Source organism: Pinus tabuliformis, chromosome 7 (genome assembly GCF_031772625.1).
Source record: "Pinus tabuliformis cultivar Carrire ecotype Pingquan chromosome 7, CPIR1, whole genome shotgun sequence".
Classification (NCBI taxonomy): Eukaryota; Viridiplantae; Streptophyta; class Pinopsida; order Pinales; family Pinaceae; genus Pinus; species Pinus tabuliformis.
In genome coordinates, this window is record NC_142293.1 from 996,426,207 (window position 1) to 996,448,563 (window position 22,357).

The 22,357-nt window shown below is 41.6% G+C and overlaps 1 protein-coding gene across 4 annotated transcripts in view; it reads left to right on the plus strand.

Moving 5' to 3' along the window:
* LOC149250946 (uncharacterized) overlaps positions 1 to 22,357 on the plus strand; it is a 528,543-nt gene that overhangs the window by 38,022 nt on the left and 468,164 nt on the right. For all 4 annotated transcript variants that reach the window (XR_016266851.1, XM_089459290.1, XM_089459289.1 and 1 more), the window contains exon 3: positions 246 to 413. Coding sequence is in view for 3 of the 4 variants with exons in the window: in XM_089459290.1 (XP_089315416.1) it covers positions 246 to 413 (168 nt within the window). In the remaining variant the exon portion in view is untranslated. The remainder of the gene's footprint in view (positions 1 to 245; positions 414 to 22,357) is intronic.

Below are 22,357 nucleotides of genomic sequence, written 5' to 3' on the forward strand. Positions count from 1 at the left end.
TCATTCTTTTATCCTTTGGACTAACATCTTAACTGGGTTGTGGAGGATTTTGCCCCTCCAACAAAATTCAACCATAGTGGCTGTATTTATGCATACTCTTTTTATTGAGGTAGTTCCCTAGTGGGCAACGAAATAGTTTTATGTTTATAATGCGTAATGATTACTGGTCTAGACTGACATCTCTTATTTTCATTGCGGCTGAGATTGTGGATGATTTTGAAATTTGCTTGTTTTATGGATGGCAGTTTCTCAAACAGGCTAAATCCTTCATTTCAATAAATCTTCTTCCAAGCATAGAAAGAGACATGGTATTGTACAATACAAGAGCTCAAAAAGAAGCTCAAGCTCATTTTGATACTACCAGCTTAGTGGATTTAAATGAGAAGATTTCCCTTGATCTTCCTGCAGCACAGGTAGTTATTTTTCTTCTTTGCTTTAATTTCTTCTAGTTACTTGATGCTCGTTCTTGTCATGCTTGTACTATGTAGGATAGTTTGAATTCTTTAAATCTTTTTCCAGAGATCCTCATCATCGTCAAGAAATGAATCGAGGTGTACTTATATTCCCATTATGTTGATGTGTAATGGATAGTTTTTCACCATAGGATGACATTATATGCTTTTATAACTTTGTGGCATTTCCACTAGAGCAACCACACCCATGTTAGAGGAAAGTCAATGACACATTTCTGTAGAAAAAATTGACATAGTCAACTCTCTCTTTTAGTGTTGCTTGAAGCTTTTGGCGGTTTATATTAGTGATAGAAAAAAAGGATATAAGAAAAACCTTTCAAAAGGGAGAAAGAAACAAATAATTATTGACAATTGAATACTTACACAAGATAAACATCATGCCAACTCAGCGGAATCATGTTGGAAGAGTTGCAAATAAGAGAGCAATGTGTTTCTAAATTAGAATTTTTTTTTAGGATTCTGTAAAGTTAATGTTACAGTTAGTTATTACCAGTGAATCCCAGAAACTGTTTCCTGCAGGTTAGAAACCCTTTTTGGGTTTCTGAAACCTTTCCAATTGCCAAAAATTGTTCCAGAAACTATTGAGCTGCAAACAGTACCCGGAAACTACTGAGCTGTTTGTATGGATTCCAAAAGCATTTGGACAATTTGTCAGGTGTTTCTGAAACTACCAACAGTTTCTAGCTATTTCCACCTATTTTGAAGAACACAAATGGAAAAAAAGACCATATACTAAATCTAGAAGGACCCACTAACCCTAACATGTAATAGAGAAGCCATATGAATTGAGAAAACAACGGTAATCTGATTTTTCAAAAGGAGTGTTGATTTGGGGCAGCATCGGATGTGCTCTAAGCTTCAAATTTTGCAGGGAGGCTTGGGCACATGCATTCCAAAGAACCCAGAAACCGTTTTGGGAAATTCCACCCAGAGACGATTTTATTAAAATAATTAATATTTTTAATGGGGTTTCTAAGTCTAAACTTAGGAAAATTAAAATACTAATGGGTATTAATCTAATTGTGGGTGAATCTTCTAGAAAAAGACGGAGATCAAGTCAAAACAATCTGAGCCTTTGATTAAGAGTTAATCTAGGCCGTTGGTTTTCCAACAGAAAGATATAAGAAGAGGCTTGAGGGTCATTTAGAAAACACACCAAGAGAGATGAAGAAATCGATTTTCTGAAGTGAGAAGTTCTTAGGAGGAAAATTCAATTGAGGAGATTTTTTGCAGCAGAGGGGTAGGGATAGCTTCCGGAGAGAGTGATTTTCTCAGCCGGAGAATCATCAGTAGAGAGTGTTGACCACTACGTGTCAACTTCCCATAGCAGTACACCCCCTTTTTTTGCAAAAGGGATAGCGCTTAATCGACATGTCCGTGCCATTTGACAGTCATCGTCGACTTGATCAATTTATGTTGTAAAACCCAGTTGCATGTGTGAATTGTAAATAATCTTAGCAGAGTTGAGTCATGTATGTAAATTGCCTAGGTGTGCCTAATTTCCTAGTGATAATCTACGTTCCGGAAGGTTTTTTGTCTCACCGATCTATGATCGGCAGAGTTTTCCTTCAGCCTAACCCCAAAGCCGGAATGGATTTTGTCATTAGAATCTTAGGAGAATCCTAGTGTGTTAATCTGCTAGATTATAGTTGTGTCGCAGAACTGGGTGGTTTATGAGGGTCTATGTCAAATGGGTTCTCCCCCTAGAGATGTAAAGTTGTAAAAGTCATGGTGTAAAGTGTCTTGAGGGTTAGAAAATGTTTTAATCCCCTCATAAGTCCTAAGTCCTAGGTCCTAGGTGATTTTTCCAAAGGCTAAGTTCGAGGATCCATTTAAAAATAAATTAAAAATTAAAAAAAAAAAAAAAAAACTGAAAAAAAAAAATAAAAAAAAAATAAAAAATAATAAAATTTATAAAATAAATTAAAAAAATAAATAAAAATTTAGATAAAAATAATAAAATAATAAAATAAAGTAAAAACCTAAAAATAATAAAATAATAATATTTTTGAGTAAATAAATGCAGAATTTCAATTTTTAATGCATTAAAAAATTCGACGGATGAGATTAAGAGATGTCTTGATCCTCATCGACGGTTGAGATCATTTTGACATGGATCACTCGAACTAGCTGTTGGGAATTTTTCCTTTAAATAGGGTGTTAGGGGTCATTTGAGATCAGATTTGATCTGAGAGTCTGGTGCTAAAGAAAGCTTTCTTGTAGTCATTTTTTTTGTGCAATAAAGAAGACTTTGGGGTTAAAAATCTTGCTGGTGTTACTCTTCTGAAAATGCTGTAAGATTGCTTTAGTTTTTCTGCATAATTTTATTTTCAGCCATTGATGATAGCTTAAAGAAGATTGATCTAGGCACAAGTATCTTGTCTGATCTTTGGGGTTTGAATGATAGTTTAGATTCTGAAATATAGTGGCAGGTATCTCCATTTGATCGGGGTTTCACTATTGTTTTCTTCCCCTATGTTAATGGTTGATTTTAAGCTGTGCAGGAAATCCTTTTTTTTAGATTACCGGGCATTAGGGGAAGTTCTCGGCTGAACTAACCAACTCCTGGATTGTGTTTTCTGAAAGAGCCCAGCTAGTTCTTGATCCCAGGCTAATCATTCGAATTTTTTTTTATGAATGCATGCAGGGTTTTCTGAAGCGTCTTACATTAAACTTATACTCTGAAAATATTATTGTGGATTATTGACAAATTTGGCTGATAAAGAGTCGAAAATCTGTAAACACTGTAAATTTTTTTTTAGCTGGGTTTTAGGGTTTTAGGTTTTTATCCTTGCACATATTATTTTTGGGTGTTTTTTTTTACAGGTTGCAGGGTTTTCTGGAGATTTCCGAGGGTTTATCCAAATTGTTTTGCAATTCAGGGTTTCAGATCTTGTCCAAATCTGGAGAATTTTTTTTGGGTTTATTAATAAATCTTGAAGCAGAATATAACATCTTAATCTTGAAATTTCAGGGTTTTATTTGGCAGCGATTTTCCATTTTTGTTTACTGCCTGGGGTTTGTCCGGCAGAATTATTTTCGAAATTTATTAAGAGTTTTGCCGCTGTGTGTTTCATTTCTCACCTCAGCTGCCTCATTCTTCTATCTCTCCTGCGTGCTGCCTCTTCTGGGTTCTCCAAACGCTGCCCAAAACTGCGTCTTTTCCTCTGTCATTTTCACGTTGTCCATTGCTGCAAATTTGCTCCATTTTCATCCATCAATTCGCGTCTTTTCCTCACCCTCATGTAGCAAGCTCGTTTTTGCTCTTCGCTCCAACCTGCAGATATCTCCCTCAGCTATCCACCCGTCCATCTGCGCAGTTTTCTCTAGCATCTGCATAAATCCCAACCCTTTCTTCATCTACGTGAATTTCCATCCTTCCCACATCCTCGATTTCCTGTGTCCTCTGCATTTTGTCCGCTCTTCATATGCTACCTACGTTTTCTATTTGCAGCCAGCTCCAATCTCCACGCTTGCCATTCACCCTTCAACGCTCCTTAGTGAATCCACGTTGCCATCAAGCTTTCTCGCCCCTGCAAACAACAAGCAAAACAAAAGTGGGTTCCTATTTTGTGTATGCGTGAGTTTGTTTAAGGTTGGCATAGCGTTTTTTTACTTTTTTTTTTTTTAATTTTGATATCATTTAAATTCAGCTTAGGTTAGAAATAAATTTCGTTTTTTTTTTTAATGAATGGCTGAAGCTTAGCGTTAGCATAGTTAGATTAATCCTATTTTCTTTTTCCTTTTTATGAAATGTGTGTTAATCCAAAAAAAAAAAAGGAACTATAAAATAAAAAATTTCGATTTAGGATTGTTTATTCTTTTACTCTTTTCTGATTTTAATTTGATTTTAAAAATAAAAAAGGAGGCATAAAATTTTAGTTAATCTTAGAGTTAGCATAAATTATTTTTATTTTTTCTTTTTATAATATGTGCGTTGTTTTAGTTAGGATGTATATATTTATTTATTTCATCAGATTCCAACTTTACTTTTGATTTCATTTTTAGTTTATGTATTTAAGTTTTAATTTAGAGCTTTATTGTGTTTATGTTCCCTAGATAGGATTTATTTATTTTCTTTTTGTTTGAATTTTATTTTAAATCTTAAAAAAAAAAATTAGGTTTTAGATTTGAGCTTGTTTTTTTAGAATTTAGATTTCCCCTTTTATGTATATATGATAAAGTTCTAGTTTTAGATTCATTAAATTTTTGTTTTAGTTTTAGACTTAGATTTCTTTAAAATATTAGATTTAATTTTTTAAAGTGTGATTTTTAAAATAATATTAAAAATAAAAATAAAAAATCATAAAATTTAAAAATAAAAAAAAGGGCATTGAGAATTTGTTTTGTTTTAGTTTTCTTTTACTTAGTTTTAAAATTAAATTTTGGATTTTAAATTAGACTTTAGTTTAGATTAGATTTTATTTTTCAGTTTTATTTTAAATTTAAAGTTTTAAAAATCATAAAAAATATAAAAATTAAAAATCATAAAAAATTATAAAATTATAAAAAACATAAAAATATTTTGGAAATATTTTGCCAGATTCAGCCTTGGCTCAGGGATTTATTACGTTTTATCTTTTCTGCTGAGGCTAATTTTTTTTTTAATGTGGGAATTAATGTTTATCATTTTTTAACATGCTTAAATGTTCATTCGAAGATTAACTACATGAATGTGATCTTTGGTTAGCATTTTACGTGGTTGTGTAATCGAACTTTATCTTTCGAAATTTTAATTGCTGGAGTATCATTAAGTCATTATCTCGCATTTGGTAAAAGTTAATCTTTGTTTGAATTGTTTGATGGTAAATGATTGTTGATGAGTTCATATTTCTACAACGTTTGATAAATAATCGTTTAATCATTTCTTTCATCAGGCACTGGTCTATTAACTTAATACAATCAATTAAGTGATTGTTCCCCCTCGTGTCTCCTAGGCCAACTGTTTCACAGTTGGTCATTCATTTTTCCTATAGGGTCTACCCCCCTTAGGCACGGGAGACAGGCTTAAATGGAGAGATCGGGGATCAGAGTGACAGCCCCCGGTCTGAGCGTTGTCGTGACAATCTGTGCGACAACAGAGAGTAATCAAGCAGTGGCAACGCTGAGCCAGAGGGGCTAACCCAGAGCCACACAGAAGCCAGTGAGGGGTCCTAAATTTGCAGAGGGAATTTGAGTTTCAGAAGCCGGGAGCCGGGGTGTGAGATCGGGAGGCAGAAATCGAATCTCTTGGGCAACAAATCGACCAGTCAGAGGAGTGACGCAGTCCCCAGAGAGCTTGACGTTGGGCTGACGTAGACACTGCGCAGAGGTAGCGCAGACGCAGGCAGAAAAGTCGGGGGGCAATTAGTCTGGGACTGGATCAGCCAGGATTTCCAGTGATAGTGTGAGGTAACCTCACAATTCTTTCTGCCAGTATTTCTCTCTGTAACTGAATAACCCTATGAGGTATTCAAAGATGTATTCAGAATTTTCTATTGCTTAATAATAATAAACTCTCAGATCTACTGCACCGGTTTTCCCGCATTGGGTTTTTCCGGGGACATTTGTTCAAAAATAACAGTGTCCTATGTGTTTTTATTTCCTTGCTTAGTTTCTATGTTTCAGAATCATATTTAATTTGGTGTAGGCTGCTTCAGTAATTTACTTCAATATTTCAAGAAGAAATCTGAAATAAGTTTGTAATGTAATTTACGATCTAGGTGAAGTAAATTCAGCGGGTTGTAGTAGGATTCCTGAGATTGTTAGAGTTAGGAATTTTCACAAGGACAATGCAACACCTGGGGGGGGAGGACCACCACCACCACCAACAGCAGCAGTAGGGGGAGTTTCCTTTGCATCTACTAAAGGGGTCCTTGGATCACTGCGTGGGGTACCCAAATCTTTGACTATGAGGATTAGAGGCACTATTCAGGGGCAGCGTGTATCAGTGTTGGTGGACAGTGGGGCTACCCATAATTTCATTGACGCTCAGTTGGTTCAGAGGAGGGACATCACAATTGAGGAGTTTGAGTGATTCTAAGTTCTTGTGCCCAGGGATAGAACCATGCAGTGCACCCATTATGTGCCAGCCTTGACAGTGACTATGGGGAACTACTCCATCATAGATCATTTCTTTGTGGTGGATGTACCGGACACCAACGCGGTGTTGGGAGTCGAGTGGCTCTATACGGCTTGGCAAAGTCACAATGGACTGGAGGAAGTTGGAGATGGAGTTTGTAGGGCTAGATGGCAAGACTGTGTTGCTTCAGGGAATGCACTCATACCCACCACAGACTGTTTTGGCCCACAGGATGGAGGCTGACTTGAGACATGGAGACATTGAGTGGGCTATGGAGTTGAGGATCTCAGAGGCTGGGGGAAAGCCCAAGCCACCCCATCCGGAGATACAGGCTATTCTTGATAGGTATCCAGTGGTATTTGGGGACATACCACCGGGTCAACCACCTGACCGGGGGTTTGAGCACACTATCGAGTTGGAGCCAGGGGTGCAGGCCGTCATCACCACCCCTTATCGACATCCCAAGGCTTATCGGGATGAGATCGAGAGGGCCATCCATGAGCTATTGGCACTTGGGCACATCAGGCCCAACTCTAGCCCTTTTGCCTCATTAGTTTTGCTGGTGAAAAAGCAGGAGGGGTCCTTACGGATGTGCATCGATTACAGGGTCCTCAGCAAGAAGACACTGAAGAACCACTACCCCATTCCCCGTATAGATGAGTTGATGGATAAGTTGAGGGGAGCTAAGTTCTTCTTGAAGATTGATTTGCGATTGGGGTACCATTAGATCCAGGTGAGGGACCAAGATGTCCCAAAGACAACATTTCAGTGCCATTATGGGCACTTTGAGTTCCTGGTTATGCCCTTCGGGCTAACCAATGCACCTGCGACATTCCAGTCATGCATGAACCACGTGTTTTGTGGGCAGTTGAGGAAGTTTGTGCTGGTGTTCTTTGATGACATACTGATTTACAACCGGACGTGGGAAGAGCATTTGCAACACCTTGAGGCAGTACTGCGCATTCTGGAGGAGCAACAGTTCTATGCCAAACTGTCCAAGTGCGAGTTTGGGCTGACTGAGATGCTCTACCTAGGGCACATCATTGGGGAGGATGGTGTCAGAGTACATGAGGAGAAGATCAGGGCTATTCGAGATTGGCCAGAGCCCCAGAATGTGACCAAGCTGAGGGGTTTCGTGGGCATTTGCACTTATTACAGGAAGTTCGTGAAGGGCTTCTCCCAGTTAGCCGCACCCCTCATAGACTTGACGGAGAAGGGGAAAGGATACCTACCTACAAGTCAGTGAGAAAAGCCTTCAACCCCACAAGGTGTGGCTGGTGGTAGGGCACTAAGAGAAGGCACTGTCACACTAATCCCGACTCTCTCCGTTTAAGCTATCTCATAGGTTAGCTAAGGGGGGTGGTCCCTAAAGAAAAATTAAGTTAAAAATGTGAGTTTCTAGGAGAGTGTTATAGTGTTATGGATTACCAGTAGAAATTTATAAGCAAATTTGACATAAAATAATTATGACAGCCATCAATACATGAACATTCAACCAATGCCTTTAAATAAATTGCTCTAAAATGAAATTATATTTGTTGAAATGAGGTGAAATGCTTTCAAATGGAAAGCAAAAGTAATCCTGAAAAGTGAAACAATAAACTGTTAGCACAAGATATTATAAATGCTGGTAAGATGAACAAGTTTATAAATCAAAGCATGTGAAACTATCTTGCTCAAAATTATATAATTAAAAATCTACTTATGATAATGAGATGACAAAAAAAACTCAAATGTTAGACCAAGATGATAACATGCAATTAAGTTTGCAACAAAATAAGAGTACTTGAAAGTGAGATCAATGACCATCAAAATGGCAATATGTAATTAAGCTTCAAGGGTAAACCAATTTCCAAGCACAAGAAAGTTAAACTAAACTTGTTGCAAAATTAAGAGATTACAATGCTTGCATCCAAAATGCTTCTTGACATAAGATTTGCATGTGAGACTTTTAACCATCAAGATAGCAAGAAATTTAAGAACTTTGCAAGTAAAACAATTGTGATGAAATAATGTTCTTCGTTTATTATATTAACTAGTGCTAAAAAAAAGTTACAATTGAATTTGTAATATCCCTAACCCAGAATATTCCTCAAACCCCAGCCAAAATCCCAACCAAATATGTGCAAATGATATAATAACCTAGAAGTGATAAAATAACAGTGAAACAACATATAATAATGTAAATCGAAAATATAAATAGATACAAAAGAAATGCAGCGAGAAAATGCTAAGCCATTTTATTATTCTGAGCAATAAATTGAGTACAAGAGGTGGACAGACAGATGGCACCTCGACTTGCTCAAGGCAAGTGAAGAAATACTCTCAGAATGACAAGAATGGCCTCTCTGCGTGGATGCTACTGCTGTGCTGCTGTTGCTACTAGGAAACAAGTGGTGGTTTAGGGCTGCTCCCCTTCTCGGAAAAAGCTGAAACTCTGGATTCGGGCTCTACTCAAGAAACCCAAAAAAACCCAGGAAGCTTTCCTGGAATGGCCAACCCCCGAAAAACACCCCCTTGGGGTTCTACGCAGTTCCACAATGCCCTGCGCTGCCACTGAAGAAAGCCCCTCTAAACTCTGCCTGAAACACTGCCAAAATCCTCCAATGAGACAAGAGCTGGACCCCTGCTCAATCTCCCAGTAAAAACCCACCTGCAAGACCCCAATCCAGCACAACAACCAAATAGAACTACGTCCCTCTCCCAGTGCTGCGTAATCCTCCAAAACGCTGCTAAAACTGCTGCTGGAATGCTGATGAGATTACTGCTGAAACACCAATCGAAATACCTTGCCCGAGCAGGCACTCGAAGTCCCCCGGGGCTAAGGGTGAGATCTCCGAACGGAGACACTCAATGCACTAAATAGTGTTGCAGACTAGCTAAACAGCCAACGTGCTCAGAAGTGGAAACGCACATAACTGAATGATCCAAAATGAGGGGGCTCCTCTCTATTTTATAGCCTCTGCCTCTCATAATCCCTAGGCTCACCTCCTCCTGCGTGATTCCCCTCTTGCCATGTGTTCTTCCCTCCTGCGCAGTCCCTCCATGTGTTTGCGTGGGCTCCATTTCTGCGTCCCCCCTTTGGCCCCCTTGGCTCCCCTTTTAAGTCACAACGTTGTGCTACCTAGGAAGTGACTTTTTATTCTAAAGTGAGTTATGTCCCTCTTCCTCACTTTTTATTCACAAATAACTATAGAAGGCAAAAATTGAACAAAATCGAATATTCCAATTAGCCATAGCTAATTAGGAATATTACAGTCTCCCCCGGCAAAATGTTGCTTGTCCTCAAGCAACTGAAGTGATGGATGCTATAAGATCTTCTCACTCTCCCAAGTGGCATCCTCATTCGACAAATTCTTCCACCTCACCAAGAATTCCTGGACAGTCCTGCTCCGCCGCTGCCTCTCCCTGGTATCAATGATAGCCTTCGGCTGCAATACCAAATGCCCCTCATCATCCATGGGTGGTAGCTCATCTGTCACTATCACTTGCTGCCCCAATGCCTTTTTTAGGCATGATACATGGAAAACGTTATGAATCCTGTTGCCTTGGGGCAGCTCCAACTCATATGCAACCTGTCCAACCCTGCGTATAACCCTGTACGGCCCATAAAAGCGGGGCTTAAGCTTCTCAGCCCCGTTCTGTTTTAGTGACGACTGTCGGTATGGCTGTAACCGTAGGTAGACCATGTCCCCTACCTCGAACTGTCTCCACCCGACCCCTGTCGGCATACAGCTTCTGCTGGTTCTGTGCTGTAGCCATGTTATCCTTGAGAGCTCGGAGAATACCCTGACTCTCTTGGATCCATATCTTGGCTCTGGGAGCCTTGCTATCACCAAACATCACGTCAGCAAAAGATAAAGGATGATACCCATATAAAGCATAGAATGGTGACATACCAATGGACATGTGATGTGAAGTATTGTAGCAGTACTCCCCTAGATGCAACCACCTCAACCATGCTCGCTGCTGGCTGCTGACATAGTTATGCAAGTATCCCTCTAGCCACTTGTTAACTATCTCTATCTGCCTATCCGTCTGCAGGTGATAACTGGTACTCGGTGTCAACTCCCTCCCCACCAACCGGAAAAGCTCCTGCCAAAACCCGCCCATGAAACGGCTGTCCCTATCACTGATGTTGGTCTTAGGAAGACCATGTAGCCTGAAGATCTCCCTGAAGAACAGTTCGGCCACCTGTGCTGCTGTATAATGTGTGGATATGGCAAAGAAATGTGCGTACTTCATCAGCCGATCAATGACGACAAAGATACAATCCTTGCCCTGTACCATGGGCAACCCTGTGATGAAGTCCATCGAAATACTCTCCCATTTCCCCTCCGGAATGGGAAGAGGTTGCAATAGTCCGGCGGGATGGCTCATCTCCCCCTTGTTCATGTTGGACACAGATTGTCATTGATGTCAATATGGCAATATTCAAGAGGAGCCATCGAAGGAGCAAATGCAACAAACAGAGCCATATATGCCTATCGGGAGCCTATTGGAAGCATACACAGCTATCGGGAGCCTATCGGGAGCATACACAGCATATCGGGAGCCATCGGTAGCAGAACTCACATAGATATATCCAGTTATGTTATCGGGCCTGTAAAACCCATGTATGCATGCTTTATAATTATCGGCGGTTAAAAACCATATATATATATATGGATTCACAACTATCGGAGGAGAAAACCCATATATATATGCCTTAACACTATCGGCGGGCACATATTACAAACACACTATCGACGCAACAATGCCAAAGGAAGAACTATCGGGAGTACTGAGGAGTATATATATATATAGAGAGAGAGGCGATATAATAACACGGACCCGCGACTCCATTATAAACTGGCTAAATGTAATATCGCATCTGCTATGTCGCTGGTCTCTAAGGGCTGTCACTCCCGAAACCCCCGATTGCGATATACGGTTGTGGACCTGACGGAGGAATTAAAACTAGTTTATAATATATCGCATCCGGCATTTCGGAGCGGGTATATGTCGTTGGTCTCAAAGGGCTGTCACTCCCGAAACCCCCGATTGCGATATACGGTTGTGGACCCGACGGAGGAATTAAAACCAGTCTATAATATATCGCATCTGACATTTCAGAGCGGGTATCGGGAGTGGTAAAGGCCCTGCCTCCGATTGCGACAATATATGCGGACCCGACGGGCATATAAATTATGGTTTAATACCATATCGCATCCGGTCCATCGCATCGGCCATCGGCCATTGGTGACTGCAGTTATGTTGCGATCGCCGATAGCGATAGGAGCAGTGGACCCGACAGGCATATACAATATGATTCAATGGAATATCGCGTCCATAGGAGGATTGGCCCATCGGCATCGGCCCTTTGCGATCGCCGATTGCGATGAATGCTGCGGACCCGATACATTATAGTTGCGGGTGAACTAAATTTGAAGTCCGCCTTTAGTGTTTTTCGCCTGTTTTTTCATATATTTCCTGAGTAATAGAATTTTGGCTTGCGCGGGGTGTTTTAAGCCGAAAGGCTTACGATCGCTGTTTCCGATGAATTAGAAGGCTGAGCGTCAGTAACATGGGGAGAATCATGCCTGCTATCATTGTCGAAAGGATGTGGCTGTCCGTTAAATAAATAATGCCATCCTCGTATATGCTTGCTATCATGAGAAAAACAAGGGGCTGTTACAGTTTTATAAATATGGGTCCTCTGCGTTTACTCATTCCTTTGCCATTGATTCAATGCGTCCTGCGAGTATTGGAACACTCGAATAGTCAGAGGGAGCCATGTACTGGGAAGCCGAAGCGCCAAGCGAGCATTGAGGAAGCGGTAGAGCCTGCGGGAGAGGAAGCCAAAGAGCCAACGAGAAAGAGGAAATGAATGGACAAAGGCGCAAGAATGTATAAAAACTGCAAAAACAAAGGATTGGTTGTTGTTGTTGTTGTGGTGAAAAAACCAGAGAAGAGGCAATAGAACTAGCAGAGGGTGCAGAGGCAACAGAAGCGGCAGAGACTGTAGTGGCAGCAGAAGCAGTAGAGGCAGAAACAGCAGAACCAGTTTATATCAAGGTTGGGTTGGAGCCTCAGAACTGAACAGGATTGAAGTCCTTGGGAGTTGGTGCTCCTAAAGTCTAAGATTGGTGTCTTGGCAAAACAGAGTTGGAGCTCTGGGAGGTTGGAGCCTCACTGAAGTCCAAGTTGGAGCTTGGCAACTATTCACAGTCAGATATACTTATATTGTATTTATTTCATTGCACTATCTTGAGTCTTAATAAAAGCATTTATTCCAGCTGTCGATTTCTGTGTTCTGTGTATACATATACATATCTATACATGCTTTTGACAATCACTAGAACAAAAATTAATAAATACTGATTCACCCCCCCCCCTCAGTGTTTCCAACAATTGGTATCAGAGCAAACTTCTTCATACTAGCCTAACAGCTTGAAGAAGGTTTCGCAGCCATGATGAGAAATCACGAAGCATCAGGAAGACCTCCTTTGTTTGATGGCACTAACTTTGGTTTCTGGAAGAAAAGGATGACTTACTACTTAATGTCCCTTGGACCTGAAGTCTGGCATTTTTGTCAAACTGAATACCAAGCGACTTCCACTCTTCCAACAGACCAAGACGAGAGGAAAGCCTACATTGCAAATGCAAAGGCCATGAACTCTATCACTAGTGGAATCACTGATTCTGAGTTTACAAAAATCATGCACTGTACCTCTGCCAAAGAAATGTGGGAGAAGCTAGTTGGTTTGTACGATGGAGACTCAAAAGTAAAAAAGGCAAAGCTTCAAACTCACAAAAGACAATTTGAAAGTTTGAAGATGGAAGATGAAGAAGATATTGCAGCATACCTCCTTTGAGTAGCTGAAGTAGTAAATTCCCTGAAAGGATTGGACGAAAAGGTGGAAGAAAGTACCATTGTTCAAAAGGTATTAAGGTCTCTTCCAGACAGATTTGACTCCAAAATAAGTGCTATAGAAGAAGCAAAGGATCTAGATACCCTCAAAATGGATGAACTCCATGGAATTCTCACTGCCTATGAAATGAGGAAAGGTGGCCCTAGCTCCAAAGATGTAGCATTCAAGGCCTCAAAGTCAAAGGAAGTGAAAGAAAGGAATGACTGTAGTGATGAGTCAGATGTGGAATCCGAATTGGCTCAATATGTACGAAAGCTGAAGAGAGGATCTAAGCTTAAAGGCAAGTATCCTCTTATCTGTTTTAAATGTGGTAAAATAGGTCATTATGCAGCAAAATGTCCTCATAAACATGACAATGATGATGAAGGAAATTCTAAAAGAATGGGCACATAAAAAGAAAGGGTTCCATAAGAAAAAATTCTTCTCCAAGCAAGATGAGTCTGATGAGGATGAGGTTATGGTCATCAAAAAGAAATCAGATGAGGAAAGTGATCATGATGAAAGCCAAGAAGCATTATTCATGGCACTCACAGATGATGATGACTCAAGATTGGAAGGAAATGTAGATGAACTGTTAATAAGCGCCATTGAAGAAAATGAGAAACTACGGAACAAAATCATTTCTATCAAAGTGGAAAACGAGGAAATAAGAAGGAGAGAAGATCTCTTGGTAGCAAAGCTTAAAGAAAAAGAAGAGACTTGTGAGGAACGCGAGGCCGAAATAGTGTCTCTAAGAAAGGAGTTGGAGCAAATTAAAAAGGGTTGTAAAAGCTCTCAAATACTTGAGACTATTCTGAAAAATCAAAAACCTCAACATGACAAGTCTGGAATAGGTTTCAAAGGAGAATCCTCAAGCACTAAGAATAGTGCGAAAAGCTATGTCGATGCACTTTCCTGCAATCCAAAAGATGAAAAAGTATGTTATCAAAAGAGCATCCCAGATTCCAAGAATGAAGAAAGAATTACTCCAAAGAAGAATGTGGAGTCGAATCATGGACACTATAGCAAATACAAACCTGTACTCCACCAAGGGCCCATCGAAAATCCAAACAATGAGGGAGGAGTAATTCCCAGGAAGGAAATCGACTCAAACCGTGGTTGCTTCAAAACCATATTTCTTGGACACTGATTTCACTGTAAAAACTTCGGTCACCAAGCTAGACACTGTATGGCTCGCAGAAGTGAAAAGACAACGCAAAAGGACCGAGTAGTCAACTCATATGCCCCCAAAAGACAGGGACAAATCAAAACCTTCAATTCGTTTGATCCCTTGACCAAATTTGATCTGATTTGCTCTTTTTGCTACAATAATGGACACTATGAACAACACTGCCCACTCAAATGAAGAAAGACAAGTAGCAAGAACTCCAACATGGACAAATGCGGCCTGGCTCTATGTGCTCAAAATAATGGAAACCAGTGGTTTGTAGACAGTGGGTGCTCCAGACACATGACAGGGGACAGAGGGAAGTTTGTCTCACTGAGAAAAAAGGAAGGGAATGTGTCTTTTGGAAGCGGATCTGGCAGAATTGCAGGAAAAGGAATAGTTACTCTGATAAATGGAAAAGGAAAAGCTCAGGATGCTCTGCTGGTTGACAGACTCAAACACAACCTTCTGAGTGTTAGCCAAATCTGTGATCAAGGACATAAGGTTGTTTTCAGCACCAAAGACTGTGAAATAAGGAACTCTGCCTCAGGGAAACTTGTGGCAAAAGGGGTGAGAACACCAGACAATATTTACATTCTGAACAAGATTCAGGAAAATAAATGCTACTTGAGTAAGACAGATGAGAGTTGGCTGTGGCACAAGCGACTTGGACATACAAGCTTCGAAAATCTGATCAATATCAGCAAGACCAAAGCTGTACAAGACATCCCAAGGCTGTTCAAACCAAATCAGGCAGTGTGTGGTCCATGTCAACATGGAAAGCAGACCAGAACCAGCCACAAGACAAAGGAACACTATACATCGAAGCCCTTGGAGATCATCCATGCTGATGTATGTGGGCCAACTAGAAATCAAGCACTCCAAGGAGAAAGGTACTTTGTGTTATTTGTTGATGATTATACTAGAATGATGTGGATATATTTCATAAAGTATAAATCTGAAACTTTTGAGTGTTTTAAGAATTTCAAAGCCCTTGTAGAAAATGAAAAAGATTCAAAAATTAAGTGCCTCAGGAGTCAGAACAGACAGAGGAGGAGAATTCACATCAAACGAGTTCAGTAAGTTCTGTAATATTCATGGAATTAAAAGGGAATTCTCCGCTGCCAGAACACCTCAGCAAAATGGGGTAGTTAAAAGACGAAACCGAACAGTCCAAGAGATGGCAAGACTTACAGCCTAGATTCTGGAGAGAAGTAGTAGGGACAACTGTCTATACACTGAATCGGACTCATTTGAGACCAAATTGTGATAAAACTCCTTATGAGCTATGGAAAGGAAGACCTGCTTCGGTGAAGTACTTCAAGATCTTTGGAAGCAAGTGCTTCATAAAAATAAATGATGGCTCACCCGGAAAGTTTGATTCTCGGGTTGATGAAAGGATATTTCTTGGATACTCTACACGGAGCAAGGCTTACAAGTGCTACAATTATCGACTGAAGAAAATAGTGGAAAGCATTGATGTAAAGGTTGATGAAGATCTTCCAGAAAAGGAAATTGAAGAACATGAAGATGACTTTCTCATTGAAGAAGAAGAACCTACAAAAGAAGAAATAGATGAGAAAGAAGAAGAAGAAGAAGAAGAGGAAAGAGAACCACCTAATACCCCTTCAAAGTTGAAATATGTCCAAAAACATCATCCATAAGAGCAGATCATTGGCGATAAAGATGAAGGTGTGCAGACCCGAAGAAGGATATCAATCACACCCAAGAGAAAAGTCATTGCCCTCCTATCTATGATAGAACCAGAAACATTTGCAGAAGCAAGTAAGGATCCTCATTGGGTAAAAGCAATGGAAGAAGAAATGTCCCAAATTGAGAAGAACAAGACATGGGAGCTGGTACCTCGTCCAAAGGACAAAAACATAATAGGAACCAAATGGGTGTTCAAAAATAAAATGAATGAGGAAGGACAGGTTATCAGAAACAAGGCAAGACTTGTCTGCAAAGGCTATTCACAAATTGAAGGAGTTGACTTTGAAGAGACATTTGCACCAGTGGCCCGTATGGAAGCTATCAGGATGTTCTTAGCATTTGCTTGCTCAAAAGGATTCAAAATCTATCAAATGGACGTGAAATCAGCATTTCTAAACGGGGAACTCAAGGAGGAAGTCTACATGGAGCAGCCAGAGGGTTTTGATCTAACAGCAGGAAAGGACTTAGTCTGTAAATTGAAAAGGCTTTATATGGGTTGAAACAAGCTCCTAGAGTTTGGTATGCAAGACTGGATAACTATCTCCAACAACAAGGCTTCAAAAAGGGAGTGGCTGGAAGCAATCTATACATAAAGACAGATCAAGGTAAGTTACTAGTTGCTCTTGTTTATGTCAATGATCTGATTTTTGCTAGTAATAATGATGAAATGAGCCATGACTTTTCTCAAAGCATGGCAAAAGAGTTTGAGATGTCAATGATACGAGAGCTGTCCCACTTCCTTGGACTTCAAGTATCTCAAACCAGAACAGGATTGTGTATATCTCAAACCAAATATCTAAAAGACATGCTAAAAAAATATGGAATGGAGGACTGTGCACCTGTGAGTACACCTATGACCACAAACTGTAAACTGAGCAAAGATGATGACTCCCCTCTAGTAGATGCAACTCATTACAGGTCAATGATTGGAGCCCTTCTATACTTAACAGCTACACGACCAGACATAATGCAAGCAGTAGGAATGGTGGGAAGATTTCAATCTGCTCCCAAACAATCTCATTTATTAGCTGTAAAAAGAATTCTCAGATATTTGAAGGGAACTTCTGATTTTGGTCTTTGGTACCCAAAGGACTCAACACTGACGGTAACTGCATACACCGATGCTGATTGGGCTGGAAGCATAGATGATCGGAAAAGTACTAGTGGAAATGCATTCTTCCTAGGAGATTTTAGTATCCTGGCTCAGCAAAAAACAATCATCCATATCATTATCCACAGCCGAAGCCGAGTATATTGCTGCAGCAGACTGTTGCTCTTAGATACTATGGATGAAGGAAGCTCTAAAAGATCTCGACATATGTACATATCAACCGATTATCGTCTATTGTGACAACACCAACACTATCAGTCTCAGCAAAAATCTAGTGATGCACTCGAGAACCAAACACATACCAATCAAGTATCATTTCCTCTGTGAGCAAGTAGCTGAACAAAACATCGCTCTGGAATATATCAGTACTAAGGAGAAGATAGCTGATATTTTCACAAAACCTCTTCCTCGGGAAGCATTCGAACATCTGCGTCAAAAGATGGGGGTTATTTCGTTATCATCACTCAAGTTCATTCATAAAGACGCAGCAGGACAGGGGGAGCAGTTTGACAGGGGGAGTTCGTATGCATACCTTTGCCATTGATGTCAAAGGGGGAGAGAGCAGAACAATATTGCCATCAATAACAAAGGGGGAGATTGTTGGACACAGATTGTCATTGATGTCAATATGGCAATATTCAAGAGGAGCCATCGGAGGAGCAAATGCAGCAAACAGAGCCATATATGCCTATCGGGAGCCTATCGGAAGCATACACAGCTATCGGGAGCATACACAGCATATCGGGAGCCATCGGGAGCATATCGGGAGCCATCGGGAGCAGAACTCACATAGATATATCCAGTGATGTTATCGGGCCTGTAAAACCCATGTATGCATGCTTTATAATTATCGGCGGTTAAAAACCATATATATATGCATTCACAACTATCGGAGGAGAAAACCCATATATATATGCCTTAACACTATCGGCGGGCACATATTACAAACACACTATCGACGCAACAATGCCAAAGGAAGAACTATCGGGAGTACTGAGGAGTATATATATATATATATATATATATATATAGAGGCGATATAATAACACGGACCTGCGGCTCCATTATAAACTGGCTAAATGTAATATTGCATCCGCTATGTCGCTGGTCTCAAAGGGCTGTCACTCCCGAAACCCCCGATTGCGATATACGGTTGTGGACCCGACGGAGGAATTAAAACCAGACTATAATATATCGCATCCGGCATTTCGGAGCGGGTATATGTCGCTGGTCTCAAAGGGCTGTCACTCCCGATCCCCCGATTGCGATATACGGTTGTGGACCCGACGGAGGAATTAAAACCAGTCTATAATATATCGCATCCGACATTTCGGAGCGGGTATCGGGAGTGGTAAAGGCCCTGCCTCCGATTGCGACAATATATGCGGACCCGACAGGCATATAAATTATGGTTTAATACCATATCGCATCCGGTCCATCGCATCGGCCATCAGCCATTGGTGACTGTAGTTATGTTGCGATCGCCGATAGCGATAGGAGCAGTGGACCCGACAAGCATATACAATATGATTCAATGGAATATCACGTCCATAGGAGGATTGGCCCATCGGCCATCGGCCCTTTGCGATCGCCGATTGCGATGAATACTGCGGACCCGATAGATTATAGTTGCGGGTGAACTAAATTTGAAGTCCGCCTTTAGTGTTTTTCGCCTGTTTTTTCATATATTTCCTGAGTAATAGAATTTTGGCTTGCGCGGGGTGTTTTAAGCCGAAAGGCTTACGATTGCTGTTTCCGATAAATTAGAAGGTTGAGCGTCAGTAACATGGGGAGAATCATGCCTGCTATCATTGTCGAAAGGATGTGGCTGTCCGTTAAATAAATAATGCCATCCCCGTATATGCCTGCTATCATGAGAAAAACAAGGGGTTGTTACAGTTTTATGAATATGGGTCCTCTGCGTTTACTCATTCCTTTGCCATTGATTCAACGCGTCCTGCGAGTATTGGAACACTCGAATAGTCAGAGGGAGCCATGGACTGGGAAGCCGAAGCGCCAAGCGAGCATTGAGGAAGCGGTAGAGCCTGCGGGGAGAGGAAGCCAAAGAGCCAGTGAGAAAGAGGAAATGAATGGACAGAGGCGCAGGAATGTATAAAAACTGCAAAAACAGAGGATTGGTTGTTGTGGTGAAAAAACCAGAGAAGAGGCAACAGAACCAGCAAAGGGTGCAGAGGCAACAGAAGCAGCAGAGACTATAGAGGCAGCAGAAGCAGCAGAGGCAGAAGCAGCAGAACCAGTTTATATCAAGGTTGGGTTGGAGCCCAAGAGGTTGGAGCCTCAAAACTGAACATGATTGAAGTCCTTGGGAGTTGGTGCTCCTAAAGTCCAAGATTGGTGTCTTGGCAAAATAGAGTTGGTGCTCTGGGAGGTTGGAGCCTCACTAAAGTCCAAGTTGGAGCTTGGCAACTATTCACAGTCAGATATACTTATATTGTATTTATTTCATTGCACTGTCTTGAGTCTTAATAAAAGCATTTATTCCAGCTGTCAATTTCTATGTTCTGTGTATACATATACATATCTATACATGTTTTTGACAATCACTAGAACAAAAATTAGTAAATACTGATTCAACCCCCCCTAGTATTTCCAACAGTTCATCTGGCAAACATCGCACTCCTTGACATGCTGGAGTACGTCCTCCTTGAGGCCCTTCCATGAGAACCTCTCCATAATGGCCCTGTAGGTTTTGGTAAACCCCTGATGGCCTGCCAATGGTGAGTCATGTGATGCCTGGAGTATCTTCTTCTTGAGCTGAGACCCCTCAGTCAAGAAGATCCGATCCCTGTAATAGATGAACCCATCGATCACCCTGTACCTGTCATCTGCCACCCGCCTGTCTAGAATCTGACATGCAAACCTGTCCTTGGAGTACTCTACTAAGAGTCGAGCCCTCCAGTCTGTATCCAAGCTCATAAGAGACAATGTGGCTGGTCTACGTGAAAGGGCATCTGCTACCACGTTGTTCTTACCCTTGACATACTCAATGTCAAAGTCATATGCTTGGATCTTGCTGATCCACTTCTGCTGCCTCTCCTGTAGCTGCTTCTGCTCCAAAAAGAACTTGAGGTTTTTGTGATCAGTCCTCATCCTGAACCTGTTACCCACCAGATACTGCCGATACTTAGCCAATGCATGCATGATGGCCAACATCTCCTTGTCGTATATAGAATACAACCTCTCGTGCGGAAGGAGCTTCCGACTCTCAAAGGCTATAGGGTGACCTCCTTGCACTAATACTGCGCCGATCCCCTCTCCTGACGCATCACACTCCAAAACAAATGGCTGCGTAAAATCTGGCAATGCAAGCACTGGGTAGCTGCTCATAACCTCCTTGAGCCTGTTAAAGGCTCGCTGCGCTGTATCCGACCAACTGAATGCCCCCTTCCTCGTCAAGTTTGTCAGGGGTGTAGCAAGCTGTGAGAAACCTTTGACGAACTTCCGGTAGTACGTACAAATACCAATGAATCCTCGAAGTTCCGTCACGTTTCTCAGCGCTGGCCATTCTCTGATGGCCCTGATCTTCTCCTCGTGGACTCTCACTTCGTCCACCCCTATGATGTGACCTAGATATAACATCTCCGTCAACCCAAACTCACACTTGGAGAGTTTGGCCTAGAACTGCTGCTCCTATAAGATACGCAATACTATCTCAATGTGTTGAAGATGCTCCCCCCAAGTCCTGCTGTAAATGAGGATATCATCGAAGAATACCAACACAAACTTCCTCAAGTGACTACGGAAGATGTGATTCATGCAGGATTGAAGTGTAGCTGGGGCGTTGGTTAGCCCAAAAGGCATAACCAAGAACTCAAAGTGCCCATAGTGACACCTGAAGGTAGTCTTGGGAATGTCTTGCTCCCTCATGCGAATCTGATGATACCCCAATCTCAAATCAATCTTTGAGAAGAAGCGTGCCCCTCTCAACTCGTCCATCAACTCATCGATCCTGGGTCTGGGGTACCTATTCTTCAGGGTCTTCTTGTTTAGGGCCCTATAGTCAATGCACATCCTTAGCATACCGTCCTTCTTCTTCACCAACACCACAGAAGAAGCAAAAGGACTCGTGCTCGATCGAATGTGCCCGAGAGCCAGCAACTCCTGGATAGCCCGCTCAATCTCATCCCGATAGGCCTTGGGGTGCCTATAGGGGGTGTTGATCACGACCTGTATGCCCCGCTCATGCTCAATGGTGTGCTCAAACCCCTGATTCGGCGGCTGTCCTGGTGGAATCTCCCCAAACACTGGCATATCGATCAAGGATAGACTGTATCTCTGGATGTAACGTCTGCCCTGAAGTCCCTGCCTCTGATGCACGCAACTCTACTGCCCACTCTATGTCCCCCTTTCGGAAGACTGTCTCCATCTGATGAGCCGAAACAGTTTGAGGCGGATATGTGTGCTGTCCCCGTATCTTCTCATGCCTCCCTGTTTTCTCATCATCCCACTCCATCTCTAGGGTCTTCCAATCTGTCGTGACCTTCCCTAGAGTGATAAGCCACTGAACACCCAGTATCATGTTGGTGTCCGGAATATTGACCACGAAAAAGTGGTCAGTCAACGTGTAGGTGCCCATCATCACTGAAAGCTCGAGAACATATCGAGCACACGTCGTGGTCTGATCTCCTGGGACCAAGACTGAAAACCCATCGAAGCTCTCTGTGTGTATACCTCTCCGCTCAACCATCTGGGCATCGATGAAGTTGTGGGTCGCCCCACTGTCCACCAAAACTGATACTCGTTGGCCACGTACTGTCCCCCGTACGCGTAGCATCAGATATTTGGGTACTCCTCGCAATGCTGCAAGGGCCCCTCCGGTAGGTGCAAATGATGCACCTCCTGCTGCTGGTGGTCGAGGTGGTAAAGGTCCCTGTATGGCATGGCTATCTCTTGCCTCCCCATCATCCTCGTCATCCT